This window comes from Ixodes scapularis, unplaced genomic scaffold (assembly GCF_016920785.2).
Source record: "Ixodes scapularis isolate PalLabHiFi unplaced genomic scaffold, ASM1692078v2 PGA_scaffold5__190_contigs__length_132052651, whole genome shotgun sequence".
Taxonomy (NCBI): domain Eukaryota; kingdom Metazoa; phylum Arthropoda; class Arachnida; order Ixodida; family Ixodidae; genus Ixodes; species Ixodes scapularis.
This window is the reverse complement of record NW_024609880.1, coordinates 45,747,615-45,764,789: the sequence shown is the minus strand read 5'-3', so window position 1 is coordinate 45,764,789 and position 17,175 is coordinate 45,747,615. Positions and strand designations below refer to the sequence as shown.

The following is a 17,175-nucleotide window of genomic DNA, read 5'->3' as shown; positions in this document are numbered from 1 at the left end:
GAACCTGTTCGCCACCCCACAGTGCCGCGAAACTCCTACATCGCACTGTGGCACCGTTGTCCAAGAGAGAAGTCGAGGTTTGCTACCGCGATAAAGAATTGTACGCCGCTGTTACGTACAGATTGAGACGGAAAACTGTGATAGGCTTCGCGCAAAGCGCCACTAGCTTTACTAACCCAAGGCATGACAGTCACACCATTTTGGTTTTGTTCTATACTCTGTTTCACCTTGTGTCGTACCGCAGGAAAGGCTACAAGCGCGAGCTCCTTGCTCTAGGGCACATCTCGGCGGCACAAGCTCTCGTGCACCAAGGGCAGCTGCCAACGCTATGAGCTCGCGCTTCTAGCCTTCGCTGCGGTACAACATAAGGTGAAACGGAGTGTAGAAGGCTTCGGGGCTCGCGGAAAGGCGTTTAGGGATGCCTTCACGCACTCCGCGCTTATGCACAACACATAAAGCAACACTAACACTCCCCAAAATTAGTTTGAAATGTTTTGCCGGGCCATTCGTTAGGGTATCCGAAAACTACACAATCAATAATTTGCCACAGCGTCACGTATATTTCTAATAACTTCAATATACGAATCTGCTTGAAACCGAAACTGGACTATGGAGGAAGAAGAAAGGTACCAAAAATCACGTGGCTATGCGACTTTTTTTTCTATCATCGTATCTGCAGTTTTTTAGAAGCCACAAAAATGGGTATCATATATTTTTTTTTTTATTTTTAATATTGAGTGTGTACCTTCGACGACCCATGACTGATTATCTTTGGTGTTTATGTCTTAACCATAGACAACTGCACGTAACCACGGAGAAGAGAGTGAGCGCGACTCAAACCGATCAGTTCTCGATCGGCGGTTTTCCTGCGGAAAGAAAACGAATTTGGAGCCGCTAATTGTGTTCCGGGTAGTTGGGCTCTTATACGTTATGTACAAATAAAAAGAGCCTTGGCCATTATAAATACCGCGTCAGTGTCCCTTTAAGGGGTATTCACATAAGGGAGAAATCCCGGGGATTTCTACCCGGCACGCGCGCATCACCAGACGAAAACGCGAAGCTTTTGCACATTGCAAAGCCTGACGTTTTCGTCGCGGGATGCGCGTGCCGTGGCGAAATCCCCGGGATTTCTCCCTCGTGTGAATACCCCTTTAAGTACACCACAGCGCAGCCACAAGGAAGGTCTTGCTCGGTGAAAGGATGCTTGGAAGCGCAATAAACCCCTTTCGTGATTCGCCTGCCGATTATTAGAAGGTCGGAACCACTGCACAATGGCAGAACAACTGACATCGTGGAACGCGCAAGTCATCCAAGAGATAGCGAACGGCGGAGCGCGGCCAACGCGAGAAGCCGACGAGCCAGTCAAACAGCGTCAAGTGCAACGTCACTGCACTCATCACCTTTTTCTGTGAATGTTTTTCGCTTCTATTGCAAATGAACGCATGAAGTGTGTCGTGACGTTGCGGTTTTAGTCCGCCATTGTGCACGAATTACACAGCTGCCAAAAGAGGGCAGTATTTTGGAAGGGGTATATAATAATTCACGGCGTGCTAGACTAGTTTTGAAGGAAGTCTCTTGGCATAGACCCTGAGTACCGGAACCTGCGTCGCGTCAGCTGGGCAAAGTATCTTCAGTTTCTATCACACGTGGAACCAAGAATCGCGCTACAAAATGAACCAGCGAACGCACAAAGCACAACGATGCGCCATTTTTGTTTTAATCGTCCGAAAAAAAAGAAGAAAAAAAAGAAACCATTGCACTGTTGCCAGACTAAACGCCTTTTAAGTCAATCCCCCGCAAAAAATTCCGCGAGTGAAAAGGCGCTAGACTTTATCAGTCTTCACGTCACCGGACAAGGCGAGGATAGTAGGAAAAGTCGACGTGACTGTCACATGGTACTCGGTCCGCGTACGAAAATCGCTATTCGGTCCGTCGTGTGAATCGGCTTTACCGAGCACCGGTGGTTGCACTGTTGAGAAGCATGATCCGTGGAGCTCGGTTTCGTGGGTGTTGCTTCTTGACATCCCATTATTAGGCATTGCACTTTCTGAGGTCGCAGTCTATAAGTATAGCTAGATTAAATAAATTAACTTGGCTTTGATATTAACAAGAGGAAGCTTTGGAATAGCATTTACAAGTTGAGAAAGGTTTTTGTTTAGGCATGGGGCAGTAGTGAAAAGCCTTGGTGAGACTATTCAATATTTGATTCGAAAATATTCAGCCAAAACCACTATTCGTATCGAATTCGCATCGCACTAAAAATCTCCTTTTCGCACATGTCTAAAAAACTGTATCAAAACGTAAGTTCTCTCGCCATATTATTTACTGTACATTGTCACCACCAGAATTACTATTTGTAGTTCCCTGCTTTATCTCTGCGTAACTATGAAACACACTTTCAGTCTTTCCGCTCTGGTGAAGAAGGAAGACCAGCGAGGCTGTGGCGGGAATGAAGGAATGTCCGGCCGCAAGTCGGCAAGCCAGGGTGGAGAGGCTGGGAAGGTCGCCGCCATCTATGAGCGACAGCGGCAACCAGACGACCGGGAAGCCAGTTGTCTGGCTGCCACCATTGCTCATAGATGGCGGTAGCTGTCTTTGTTTTGTGTCGACATTTATTAGCTGACGGACGCGATCCTGGGGAAAGTACCCCTTAATAGCTCCGCTGTAAAATTTCTTTGCGTTCTCATGATATATATCTTGCATAGCGATGCGATCTGATCTACCATTTTCATTAGTGTTCTGCCCTGTGTGAATATGTCAAAGTTCCTGTGCGCATTGACTTATATCTGCCTGGTGTGTTCTCGGGGTCACAATTATTTTGTAATGTCAAAAGTAGTAAAATACTGCACTTAAAAACAAAGTATGTATTTGTCCACCTTTCCTTTTTTTTTCTAGCTGAAATATTTGTATCTAAATGATTACTTAGGCTTATTATATAGTATTTTTTTAGTGTATATCAGGGGTGGAGCAAGAAATTATTTCCGGGGAGGGGGGGGGGGGGGGGGGGGCAAGATTACTATACCGTGGGGGGAGGGGGGCCTTTCTGTAATTTTTTCGTGTGGTAAGTAGTCCATATGGTGTACAATTCACGGGTAGGGACATGGCCGTCCCCAACCCCCCGGCGGTAGTCATTCAATATTTGTTTTCATTAATTAAAAGAAAATAAAAGGTTATAACTTTGGGGGAAGTCATTCTCCCAAGCTACCCCGCAGACTATGCCACTGACCTATACTGTCTTATCGAATTTTCGGCCTTCGAGGCCGCAACAGGTCCCCAATCCAGCTCCCTAGCCAAAACGTTTGGAGACCTCTGATTTAGACAACAGATATTTCTGATCGCTGCCCGTTTCTGCTTGTGAAAGCAGAATGTGGGATTACAAGCATGCCCTAGGTAAATTCGAGTGCAATCCCTACCGAAAAATCCGGTATAACTTTCCCTATCCGGAATATGGAACCGGAAATTTGTTACTGGAAACCCGAAATCCAGATTGAGAACAAAGGAATAATTTCTGAAAACCTGAATTCCAGATAGAGTCCAGATAGAATCGAGATAGATTTCCGGTTCCATAATCCGGATAGCGAAAAGTTATACCGGAATTTTCGGTAGGGATCTGCCGTACCTGTACGCATGGGGCAGCCAAACTTGCAATTGTGCATTAGCACCAAGCGGGAGCGGAATTAGAGGGGGGGTCCGGATGTCCTGACCCCCCTCTTGAACCCTGCATGTGTAAGAATTTAGGGCGTAGAAACGGGAAGGGGGGGTGGTCTTACAAATATGCTACGCTGACCAACACCTGACTCCCTTCCCCAAGAAAAACCTGCGTCCGCCACTGGCACCAAGTACCACAAGCGTTAGTGCTTACACAAGTGTTTGCTTACAGGTTCATTTAATTGGGTCATGTGACTATTCCTAGACATCTACAGCTGAAATTCACCATTTCAGCTGAAATTTCAGCAGTTAAGATGTCCTAGACATCTACACTGCTGAAATAGAACAACTCCGGAAGGTGCTTTCACTCTGCACCAGCTAACATGTTGAACCACTGCTATTACCTTAGGCGTGCTCTAGTGTATAGCGAAACGAATTACCGCTTATTAACGCAACCTGCGTTATGGCCGAATCTCATGATCATTGATGATACACTACACGTGCGCTTAGGCTTTACACGTGCAATATGATTTGTAGTTTTTTCTTATCTCAATTACCTTATTGCACATAAGAAAGCTTTCAACCGGCCATTTTTTTTTAACTCTATCCTTAAGCTCATTTTAGGGAAAGCAGAAAGAGATAATAACACCAGTTAGTAAAAAAGAGTATTCCCCGAAGCGAAAGCGAAAGCGAAACTCTGACCGTAGTGGTCACATTTCACGACAGCAGAAACACCATCGACATCAGTTTAAACATGTCAGCGCCCAGTGAATGCCCGTCCTCGCATTCACGAAGCCGCAAATCAGGTCATATTTTCGACTTTTAATAGGGGATACTACTGTCGTAGTCGGTTGGCGTGCTCGTCAAAATAGCATTACGACAAGGCGCGTAGGAATAACGATCTGTTAACGCTTTGCAGTGCGGAATCGACGTTGTCCAAGCTGATGCCGAGGAAATTTCGACTAGGTTTTTTTCTCCCCTCCAGGCCTGCGGGAATTTCGTTGTCAGGGAGAGCTGACGCTACATTCTGTGGAAGACGACCATGGACGGCTTCTCTCGTGATATATGCACCTTCAACAGGGGGTCTTTGAGGCAGGTTCAAACGCGCGTCAAGACAGCAGACGGTAGGAATTTCGTCGAGTCCAAGGACGAGACCGGCACGATCTGCGTTGAGGCGTCTGCTCCGCACGACAGATCCCTCGGTTTTGTACCAGACCTGACACCCGACCTCCTACTGGGAGAAGTCCTACCTGGCCTTTATGTGGGTGAGTTCAAATCGACAGACTCGCCCTTCTTTCCAAGCCCGGAAAGTGTGGCGATTGTTTAGCGTCTTACTATGATGTCATTATCGCACCGCGGCCAATGGAACTTCGGCATTAGCCCCGATAAGAACGCGGAAGAACAAATCACGAAGAGATAACATAACATGCTACGCCCCGTGATTCTTAAGCTCGACCATAGAGGCTTGAATTTTGTATCGCTTCGTATTATCTTCGACAGCCGTATTTGAAGCCCCGGAGGAAATTAAAACGTCGTAGGATTTGTGAAAAAAAAAAAAAAAAGAAGAAGAACAATTGGGAGGTCTCTCCTCTCTGAACAAATATCTACGAACCCATTCATTACACGAAGAAAAAAGAAATAGAATGACAAACAGTGGAACAGGTCGCACAGCTTCGGTATTGTCACTGACGTTTCGAGTGATGAAAATGGCTACCATTTCGTCCGGGAATCATTTCTGGCAAGCTGAGAGTGCGACGTGCAGCGCACTTCGTATTTCTACTTACCTGCGCATATGTGTCATTTTGTTGCTAAATAATCAGTTGAGATATGGCGCTCCCTCAATTAATGACAGTGCAGACTTTGCACTCTCGCCATATCGAGTTCATCCGCATGTTGTTTTGTTTCCCAACGATTACTTTACCTCACATCAAAGTAACAAAAAAAAAACAACAACAACAACAATCACGATTAAAAACCAATATCCAGATTTATTCGATTTAAATTAGGCTATCTTAATTTCAATCAAAATAATTTGATTTAGACCAGTGTAGCTAAAATATATATATATATATTCTTTATTACTAGATGTCTTTCAACATCGCATATTGATTGATCAGTCCTTCCGATCGCTGAACGATGTGGAAGAAAGAAGTACTGGACATTTAAAATAGTTCGATTAACAACTTTTTATTGATGTAAATACCACCTAACTATAACAAAAGCAGCTTAATTTTTTTTATTTTAATTAGTGAAAACGTTTTATTTGCTTTTTCGTTCGCTTTCTGATTTTGCTTGCAATAGGACATGACCTAACTGACAAACGAAGTTGAAGGTAGACAGCTCAATGCTCTGGTTTGCTTAAAAGAGCACCGCTTTTTGTTCGTGTTTGGCCTGCAATAAATCTTTTTTCGCTCGATGATATTTTTATATTTAAATACGAAACACAGGCACAAAGAAAGCATGAAATGACAGGCAAACCACAAATAAAGAGTATTTTGCGTACGGTTTTTACAGGAAAGTTTTGATGTAAGTCACCACAGTAAAACCGGTGTGATTTAAATCTCGATTTAAATCATCTTGGTTTTCATTCTTCACCCTGCTCCACATTTTCGTCCTGGTGATGCGCAAACTTCAACACTGCGGCTTTGTTTGGAAATAGCATTGCATTGCACTGGCGGTTTCACCGTTCAGTGCAGCATTTGTTAAACGGGCGTTTAAATTTTGCTTGAAACAGACCTCCAACTCAAGAAACGGTCAGTCTACTGTCGATGGAGCGAGATAGAGCGCGAAGAGCGAGACAGCGTCGGTGCTGCCATCTGGTTTAGCTAAAACGAAATGTTGCTCGCACCGGCTCAGGATTGCGGTTTCAAACTCGATAGTAGGTACTGGTGAGAGTTCGAGCGTTTACAAACGAAGGCAAAATACGACTGCTTATTTCCCAGTCTCTGTATGACAAAAGTTTTATTTGCTGCTGTTTTATGAATGTACAAATACAAAGAGCATCCCGGAAGCTATTTTCTTCAACTGGTTATCGTTGGAGCTTCGTGAACCCGAGGTCAACGTTACTAGCCCAAATTGACAAAGAAGTTATTATTAACTGCACATCATATGGTTTGAGAGTCATTCTTGTTGTGTATGAGTTAACTGCTTCTGTGACTAATTTTGTCATTCCTTGGATACTTTTTTGTAGAGTAATAAATGAAATACTTTGTTTTCTACTTATTTGACAGGATAAAGATTAATAGTGTTTTAATTTGCAAGGAATTCTTTCCAACGTGTAAAACTAAAAATGAAAGGGATAAATAACTCGCGGTAGAGGCTGCCTTTCAACACCGAACTTTCAGTTATTTTTGATGATGAGGATTCAAGTATATCGTGAAATTGGCTTTGTCGAAGGGTTGCAGTTGTAAGCAGTTATTTTTAAAGCTACTTGTACGAGACCGATGAAGGCCCAGAAATTGGTGCCAGATGCGTTGGACACCGGGGTCGTGGTTGAACACTGCTCGCCACAGAAGGTGCCTCTCATGAGAGGGGCCCTCTTGAAGATGTCCCCAAATCGCATTTTTAAATTGCATGGAAATTACTTCGATTTGTTTATAGCGCGAAAATCGTGTTTGTGTATGTCCGTTCATTCTTTTTCCCAGTCTCGATCGGGGTGTTTTTATTGTGTTCAACTATCACTAGCTCGTTTGCGCCTTACCTTTGGTGTTACCGGCTTTTTTTTTTTTTATTTGCAAAAAGGGTTTAGCTGGTTTGTAGAAGCTGTAAGGTTCGAAAATATGTTTAAAATGTTGTATTGACAGAACATAAAGAGTGTCTTCTTTCCGGGTGAGAAGTGGAATATTCCGGTGTTTCAAAGGCTTAGTGTATTACTTAGGGTTGCGTTTGACTCTAAAATAATGAAATACTTTTATCTACTTAAATTTTTGAAAGACTTTAACTACATAAAATGCAAAAAAAAAAGAAAAAAAAAACATTTATAAGTTAACGGTGTTGTGCGAAACTAAAAGACACTGCGACAGTAAACATGTTCTCCCAGAATCGTCAATTAAATCTCGCAGAAAAAAAAAAAAAAATTCGCTCTAACCAATATCCAGAGTTTGTTTTAAAATGTCTTTAATAATAATAAGACGAAAGAAACATCGGGGCCAGGTCAGCTGGGCTTAAGCCGTCAGTGCTGTCCTGGGGTGGGGGATGGGGATTAAATGAAGTGAGTCAGGTGAGCCTCCTTAATGAACCGCAGGAGAGAGATTGTATTCCCCTTCACACGTTTTGTGCGGCGTTGTCAAAGGCAGAGTCACGAGAGAGTCACGAAGGCATTGCTCTGTGAATTGATGTATCCATTTCATTCGAATGCTCGCACAAAAGAAAAACGCTTTCTAAGATTGCACAGTTGCTCTCATGTATTTCAAAACGATGCACCGAATTCGTGAGATGGCGTGTAGTTCCGACCTTAGAATAAAGATACCCCCGAAGCCTACCTTCTGCTTTGCTGGCACTATCATATCGATCAGCGGGGTGGTTTATTAGTTGGGGGGGGGGGGGGGGGGGGGGTTGTGCCTCAATATTGTTTTGCCTCCTCTATGTTTCAATGGTGTGGCGTGGGAAAACAAATGTACTCCCGCATACCGGAAGTTTGCTAATTCAAGATGGCAACGCACGCGTAGTTTCCAATTTCCATAGCCGCTGACAACTTAAGGAACGCAGGGCGTGTCGAGTCCCAGTCATCATCGCTCCACAGCCAGTGAGATGGCGGCCTCAATCAATAGGAACTCCGGAAAAACAAATCAGGGACCAATCATAATAAACCTCATCCGGCGTTTCTTAAGCTGTCGGTGACTAAAGTCACTGCATCTGGGAAAGTAGCGCCATTGCCTTCACACCTGCTAGCCGGACACAGCCAAATGCCAACATACAGACGACGAAACCTGTCAAGGTGATTGGCTTATCGCTGTCTGTTGCTGTGGTGATCGCCATTTTGGACCCTTTCAAAGCTTCGAAGCTTCGAAAGGGCTATTAAAACCAGTCGCACCAAGATCGTAATGGAGCGTCATCGTACTGAAGGCGTTCCTCGGCTAATATGAGTTATCACTCATGCTTATTTCCCCAGAACTCTCACAGTTATGTGGCCCTTCTTGCGTGTTTCAAGGCATTAAAATTATTTTTTAATGCACTCAAAGCACCGACGCCGCGTGCGATGCCCTACATTTTAGTACCGCCATTGAAAAATAATTTTACTCTCTTTGAAAAAGGCATTGATAAATAATTTTACTTTCTTAAAACACACACGGAGGGCAACATAACTGTAAGAGACCTGGGGAAATAAGCATGAGTGATAAGCTTATTGCATGCACGGAGCCAAAGACGCCCATATTGGCTGAGGAACACTTTCAGTACGATGGTGCTCCATAGCGATCTTGGTGCGACTGGTTTAAACAACCCTTTCGAAGCTTCGAAGTTTTGAAAGGGTCCAAAATGGCGATCGCTATGGCAACCGAAGTTGTCTCGCTGTCTCGCTGCCTCGCCGTCTCGCCGTCTCGCCCAGTTTACGTTCGCCTCCTGTTGCGTCTCCGGGAGCGCGTTTGTTCGGGGTCCCCGGGGTTCTTGGTTTTTCCAACCATGGCGTCCACGGTGCTACCAGCCAAGGGTATGTGTTTTTCGTTCAGCGTCTCTGCCGACACCGCCGTGGACGAGATTATGGACGCTTTTCAAGTAACCGCCGGTTCCCGAGGTTTGAAGTTCTTGCTACACCAAGATGGATCAAGGTTTATCTCGTCGGTGACAAGCATCAGTGCAGCGAACCGCCTTGTAGTCCAAGGGAACTTGGTGCTCCGTGACGTTGCGGTGCCACTCGAAGCAGTTGGCGTCCACGTCCTTCATGTCTCCATTTATCGTCTCCCGCCGTATGTCACAGAGGAAGCCGTCGTGCAAGCCATCGCCCCGTTCGGAAAAGTAAAGTCCATCATGTACGTGTCGTACCGAGACCGTCCCGACATTCTGACAGGAATGAGGGTGGTTAAGGTGGAAATGACGAAGCCGATACCAAACTTTATCACCATCCAAGGGCACCGAGTAATGGTGGATTATCGTGGCCTGCGACGTGTGTGCAACCGGTGCGGACAGGAAGGGCACATCGGGCCAGCCTGCAAGACCGCACGCTGTGAACGTTGCGTCGTTTTCGGGCGTCCAACAGCGGGCTGCACCGCTCCTTGTTTGCGGTGTGGTCACGCCCACGCTACAACGGACTGTACACAGCGTAGGTCCTACGCCGCTGTGGCCCACCCAGCGGGAGCCCCTCGACCCCACCAGCCACCGCAGGGTGCCGGAGGCAAGGGCCCCCCTGTTCCAGGGGAGGTCAATGACGATTTGGACCCTTGCATCCGTCCGCGGGCTCGCCCATTGGCCCCAGGTGACACGCCCTCCGGTGATTCATCGAGTGAGTTTTCCTCTGACCTCTACCGCTGTCAAGTCACCCGAGGAGTTTTCTATGAAAAACCCTTTGCAAGTCATCGTCAAAACGCAAGTCACCGCCGCAACGCCCCCCACCGTCCCAGCGCAAGTCGCCGCCGCGACGCCCACCATCGCCCCAGCGCAAGTTGCCGTCGCGGCGCTCCCCGTCGCTCCGACGCAAGATGACGCTGCAGCGTCTCCCGACGCCCTCGACTCCCAGGAGAGTGACGTGGCCGACTCGAGTCATAGCCCTGGTCGTCTGGTCATCTCCGACGACATGGACCTAACCCCAGGCCAACGAGAGCCTTCCACCCGTTCTCAGTTGTCGCCGTCAACACAACGTGAGTCGTCCAAGTTTTCTTCTTCTGACAAAGGCGAGGACGGGGCGGCTGACCGTGGCGAGAAGCGAACTTTTCCGAGCGCTAGCAGCGGCTCGGACGGGCCCATCGCGTCCACCGTCAAAAAAAAAAAAAAAAAGCGTTCCGAGCTTCATGATTCGGACGAGGACTACAGCCTCACGTTTTAGCCTATCCTGTGATTGTGCTGTTTTGTCTTTCTTGCTTTTTATGGGCTTGCACGTGATTACACTGAATCTTCAGGGTTTTCTCTCCTCGAACAAACAACGCGAGGTTGTGCATTTTGCCCAGGCGCAACATTGCGATCTGCTTTTTCTGCAGGAAACTAATTTTTTTTTTCCGCACGAGATGTAGCCGAGTTTAAGACGAGATTTTCTATTCCATGTTACTTTTCTTTTGCTGTGTCACGCTCATGTGGCGTGGGCGTTTTAATTTTTCGTACTTGTTTCCTTAGAGGCGCATTTTTTCTTTGTGATCCTGACGGCCGCGTCCTTGTATACTTCTTTTTTGTGGGTCATGCTAAGTTTCGGACAGTGAGTGTTTATGCGCCTGCGCGTGCTTCGGCGTCTAACAGTTTTTTTGTAGTCTTTCTCAATATGTTCCCGACGACGGTTCCTTTTTGCTTTGCGGGGACTTCAATTGTGTACAAGATTCTGCTCGGGATGTTCGCGGCCCTGAACGCGGACGTCCCACTTCAAATGCCCGTGAGCTTGTACGAAGGTTTACGCTCTACAATTTGCGAGATGGCTGGCTGGAGTTGAATGGAACGGCGTACATGTCCACGTGGTCGCGAGGCTCCTCGTCGAGCCGTCTAGATCGGGTATATGTTCTTTCTTGCCCAGCTACTCATATTGAGACCTGCACGGTGCTTTCTTTTCCGATAACCGCTGGCTACATTTCAGACCATTGTCCAGTGTCCATTGTTTTCGACGTCTCCAGTTATTTGCAACCGCGAGGCGACGCATGACGAATGGACGTCTCCCTTCTGCGGGATGACCTAGCCCTTTCGAGCCTGCGACAATCTATAGGGTTGTCACTGACGGTCGTTCCCCTATCTCACACCCGGTGGGATGGGATCAAGGCTGACTGCCGTTTCCTTACAACAGCAGCGGGAAAAAGGCTTTGACGCAGGACGACCGACGCCCTCAACGAGGTTGTCAACCGCATCCGCGCAGTGCAGCGTGGAAGCGCGCGCACACACCTGATGTCGGAATACCGGTCCTCCGTGATCGTCACCAGCGTCTTTTACGCTTGTCCTCCCGAAGGGTTGTCGAGCAGCGACTGCAAGACCGGCCTGTGAATGACTCAGAGGTTCTTCGGTGCTACCGCGCCGTGCAAACTGGTGGAGTTGGACCGCCTTTCATTCATAATGTCCAGCTCGCGGACGGGAGCTTTTCCGACGATCCGCACGACATAGACACGGTTTTCAAGGATTTATTTTCACAACTTTTTTGTTCTGATCACCTTGCGTCCGAAAATTTTGCTGAGAAAGTTCACCAGTTCTGTGGCGACGTTCCTGCTTGCCCCGAGTTGTTGGCCTCGTCTCTCCTGCGTCCCACTGACCGCGATGAACTTTTCGAGATCCTTTGTGCTATGAAGACTGCGTCTGCCCCAGGGCCGCATGGCTTGCCACCCGAATTTTGCGTTTCTTCTTGGGAGATATTCAGGGCCCCTCTTGTCCAGCTGGTCAACGGGATTCTGGAAACCGGCGCCGTTCCGCCATCATTCAAACGTGGTCGCGTGATGCTCGTCCCTAAGGAAGGTGGCTCGCCGTCAGACCCTTCAGCGTGGCGGCCCATAACGCTTTTTAACACAGACTACGAGTTGGCGACGTCGCTGCTGGTCTCCCGTCTGAGCCACATTTTGCCCCATGTTGTAAGCCCAATGCAGACGTGTTCCGTCCCCGACAGGAAAATCTTCTCGTCCCTGTCTCTCACGCGCGATCTGTCTTCGTACGCCAATTTTACACACTTGTCAGGGTGCTTCGTCTCTCTCGATCAGGCCAAGGCCTTCGATTGAGTCGAGCACCGTATTCTGTTTGAAGTATTGAAAGTTTTTGAGTTTTCTGACATTTTTATAGCCCTGCTCCGATCCATGTACAGTGGGCTGACAAGCCATCTCCAAGTAAATACGCGGATCCTTGCTCCTTTTTCCGTGACAAGGGGAGTGCGGCAGGGTTGCCCCCTGTCTCCCCTGCTTTGTCTTAAGCCTGGATCCTCTCCTCCGACGCCTTGCGTCTTGCTCCCACGTACGCGGCTTTCCGTTACCTGGCCACGGTGATGTCGCAGTTAGCGCGTACGCCGACGATGTCAGTTTGTTTTTGCGTGACTCGCGGAGCTTTGAGTCTGCTGCACAGCTTTTCTCACAGTATGGTTTCCTTTCGGGAGCGCGTCTAAACACCTCCAAAAGCCAAGCTCTTTGTTTTGGAAGCTCCCCTCCATCCTTACATGCAGACATCCAGACTGTAGCCGTGGTTCGCGTCCTAGGTGTGTTTTTTTTACTGTTGTGGGGTGTCGCCCCGCACTTGGGAGATTATAAACTCCGCGCTCGAACGCCAAGTTGCCGTGGCGGAAACTTTTGCGTTGTCGCTTCGTGAGAGCATATCTTGTGAGAGCAGTTTTCTGCGGCCAAATTTTCTATACTGCCCACGTCGGCCTCCCTCCACCGCGATTTTGCCGGTGTGTAACGACCTGCCTTTGAGGTTTACTCGAGCCAGGGCACGGAGCTCGTGACCAGAGCTGTTCTCCGTCTCTCGACGTCACTCGGAGGAAGGGGAATGCCTTGTATCGACACCATGTCGCGAGTACTCGCGTTTCGCACCATCTTGGGGGTGCTTGACGACACAGAACACCCGGCGCGTTGTTTGGCCTTGTATTTCTTGGGTCCCTCGCGTCGAAGGCTCGTACCCCGGGCCCTCGGCAACCTCTGCCCGAGCGCTGCGATTACATCCCCTTCCTACTAAATGGTGGTGAGTTTCCAAGAAGATTTATACAGAATGGTGCCAGACCTTATGGTGCGAGACGAGCCACCGGCTCGTATAGTCGAGGAGGTCTGCTTGATGCGGATCACAGCTGATGAGCGAGTACGGGCAAACGCTTTTCCATTGGACTTCTTGGTTTCTCGCCGTCTTCCTGGAACCGTGGAGGACCTCGAGTGGCGTCGAGGATGGGAGGGTCTTCCGACCAGGGATCGTCTCCAACGTTGCGGCATGGTTCCCAATTCCCGGTGCCCTAACTGCGGAGAAGTGGAGACGAACTCCCACGTTTCTGCGACTTGCAGCGTTGCGCGATCATTTTGGCGTCTCGTGCACCGTGGTTTTCGCACTCTGGGCATCGTGCACCACGTCTCGGGCCGCCGCTATCCTCGAGGAGGCTTCGCCCTCCTCCTATTAGCAGTCGGCCCGCATGTGCTTTGGCAAAATCGTTGTGCTGCAGTGGGCCAGCAGCGTCGTACGCGAGCCATGTGACCTCTGCTGTCCCGTCTTCGTGGTTCCTTGTACCGTTATATAGACCGCGAACTCTTTTGGCTGGGAGAGCAGGAGTTCCTGAGACAATGGTCCTGCCTCTACGTCCGGTTGGCCAACTGCCAAATCCTTCTTTCTTTCGCGCCACCTCCCTTGATGTGATAGGACCTTTACTGAAATGGTATCTGAGTTTGACGGGTTTATCTCTCCTCACATATTCTCTTTTTTCCTGAATCAGTGTCCTTGGTACGCTATTTTTGCGTGATGGATAAGATACTGTGTTCAGTTCTTGTGTAAATTGTACCCATTGAATCGAAGGGTCCAATAACTATAAATAAGCTTGAAGACCAGTGTGTCTATTATGTATGTGTCATATTCCATTGAATTGATATCAATAAACTTTTTCTAAACAGCCAATCACCTTAAGAGGCTTTGTTGTCTGTACGTTGGTATTCGTTTGTGTCCGTCCAGCAGGTGGGAAGACAATGGCGCTACGCTCCCAGATCCACTGACTTTATCAGTGACCAGACAACTGATTTTGCACGAAAACCAGAAGCGAGACAAAATCGTAACATTCCCTCAATTTCCCTTCATCAGGCTCGCAGGACGCCGCGGCGGATCTTCCGCTTCTGCAGTCTCGAGGAGTGACCCACGTCGTCAACGCCGCCGGTGCGTCGGTGCCGGAGGTCCACGGGTCTTCGCTGTCCTATCTGTCCCTCCCGCTGCTGGACCTGCCCGAGTGCGTTCTCTCGGACGCCGTCATCGGGGCCGTGGGTGACTTCGTGGAAGAGGCGCTGTCCAGCGGAGGTGCCGTGCTGATTCACTGCAACGCCGGCGTGTCCAGGTCCTCGGCCTTGGCCATCGCCTTCCTCATGACCCGTCGTGGAGCTGGCTACCAAGAGGCCCTCAGCAGGGTCCGAGCGGTTCGAGCCGCGGCCTGTCCCAACGAAGGGTTTCGGCGGCAGTTGCGTGATTTAGAGCTCCGGCTAAGGCCACACTAAAACTAGGATAACATTCAGGGCTGCTGTACGGCAACATTCACTGTTAATTTCTTGCACTAGATCCCCCTCGCGTAATGCACTTTGTTAAAGTGCCTTTGAAAATTGATAATCTGAACTGAACTAAACAGCTGAAGCATCTCAAGAGATCAACGTTGTCTTTACATCGTGCTTTAGACAATCCCTTCGGCGACAGTGGCGCGATCTAGACAACCGACTGTGGCAGTGCTAGAACTGGGACATTTAGGGCTTGCACTTTTAGTCGATTATGAGTGTGTTTCTGCGAGGAGGGGAGGCAGTTAAGAATCTCAAGAGTTCTGTGCAACGTTTCTCATTACTTCGTTCTTTGGGCAATCTCTTGGGAAGCAGCTGTGCGACCTGGATAGCCGACTGTGACCACGCTAGAACTGGGACGACGTTCAGGGCTTGCACATTGGTCGATGCTGAGTTAGCTTCAGAGAAAGTGCACGTGTGTGTGTGTGGGCCGGGGGGGGGGGGGGGGCGGTGTTGGAGCACTTCAAGTGTCCTGCGCAACCGTGTTTCACTTCGTTCTTCGGACAATCTATTCGGAGGAAGCTGTGCGACCTGGACAGCCGACTGTGGTCATGATAGAACTGGAACAACATTCAGGGTTTGTACTTTAATTGATCTCGAGCCTATTTCAGCATCTCAAGAGCTCTGTGCAACTTTGTCTCTACTTCGTGCCTTGGACAATCCTTTCGGCTGCAGCTGCTTGATCTTGGCAGCAGACTAGGACAGCTCAAGAGTTTGGACATTCAGGGTCTGCCCCTGGGCAGCACTTTTTAGATGACCAAGCCATAGATAGTGCAGAATGTTCAGCGTCAGTGTTAACATGTCATTTAAAGGTCCACGATGGGACACAGATTGGACAGGAGCGCTGCTTCAGCATGCAGCTGTGGGCTCACAGTTTCTCCTATTTGACACGAGTGTCAGCCGAGCGCCGACGCTGCTCTCGTGTTCAGTCACTGTCCTGCGCTCGATCGAGGAAGATGACTTAAATAATCCAGTGCACAGGCTTTGTGTTAGATAAGCACCGAAGTCGGTCTAAAACAAGCTGGACAAAGTGCCCCGTATATTTCGATCTCCTTGCCAATAGCAAGAAAGCTTTTCAAAATCTCCATGATGGGAAGAGTGCAAGGACACTGAATGAATTTACGGAGAATGAAGTTAAGGATAATCTTTATATTATTCGCTGTTCTTTTGTTTATGTTTCTGCTTTCCCCGATGACTGAACTTGTCTGCGATGGAATAAACGAAATACAATTAAAGAAAGCGGCAATTTTAGCAGAGGTAAGTCGAAACTAGATGTTGATTGGTCCTCATATAGTTAGTGTATGATAGAAGTCTTTTTAGACGCGTACAGGGCGGACTGTTCCCAGATAACTATTATTTCTATATGGATTCCTTTGGAGTCTGATTTTATCTTCGACAACCGAGGGGAGCGGCTGAGGTTTTTCTCACGGAACTCCAGACAAAGGCCAGTCCTCATTCTACAACTATAGACGCAGCTGAAGGATTTCAACTTACGAAGTATGATTGTGGAAAAAAATGGCACCGACCCGTACATTTTGCTTAAGAATGGGCTGCACCTTGCTTTAGTGCGCGCGTGCTCGTGTACTTAGTTTACTAATTTTATTTTATTGAATACTCAGCAGGTCCTATATTTCCACCTATTATTTTTAAATGGAATTTCGGCTCTCGCCTGTCGTTGTGTCTGATTTAGTTCTTAATAAAGCAAGTCATTTATTTGCCGATTTGGTTTGGTCCCGGTTTCACCTCCTTTGTGTTCCAACCGACAGCGCGATCACATTTCTTTCTCGCACAGGGGTTAGTGGTGCAGGCTGTGTTTATACTCACCAGAGTTCTGAAGTGCGTGGACCAGAACCTGGTGCTGCGGTTTTGATATGACGTGCGTTAACCCGTCGTACGTTTGTGTCATCACTGCTGTGGGCTTCAAGCATGTTGAAATTTTAGGGTTAGCAAATAAACCGGCCGAATTGTTTCTTTAAAGCGGAGGCGCAAGTTAGCATGTTAAATTAAACTAACAGTCATGCTTGACACATTTTGTTTTCTCTTAGTTTGTCATCTCACTCGGCAATGAAGCTTCTGCGGGAGGCATTCAGCGTCCTAACTACATTGGCCTCCCAACTACCAGGTGGTATTGAGAAATCGTTTTACTCGTTTTAAAATTCGTTTTCGTACGTTTACGAGCAGAAGACTGGTGTTTCTAAGGCGCTGG

General features: G+C 48.0%; 1 protein-coding gene across 1 annotated transcript; it reads left to right on the top strand.

Moving 5' to 3' along the window:
• The first annotated feature begins 4,393 nt into the window (after positions 1–4,393).
• Positions 4,394–16,946, top strand: LOC115322299 (dual specificity protein phosphatase 19). Its single transcript, XM_029982689.4, has 3 exons — positions 4,394–4,454; positions 4,634–4,913; positions 14,515–16,946. Exons 2-3 carry the CDS (start codon positions 4,691–4,693, stop codon positions 14,916–14,918), a joined length of 627 nt encoding a protein of 208 aa, XP_029838549.3. The 5' UTR covers positions 4,394–4,454; positions 4,634–4,690; the 3' UTR covers positions 14,919–16,946.
• The last annotated feature ends 229 nt before the right edge of the window (positions 16,947–17,175 follow it).

What these genes read in the sequence shown, in the direction of transcription:
- LOC115322299 (XM_029982689.4), top strand. Translation starts at nt 4,691, where the DNA reads ATGGACGGCTTCTCTCGTGATATATGCACCTTCAACAGGGGGTCTTTG. An exon ending in CCTACCTGGCCTTTATGTGG is followed by an intron (nt 4,914 to 14,514) that starts GTGAGTTCAAAT and finishes TCCCTTCATCAG; the next exon opens with GCTCGCAGGACGCCGCGGCG.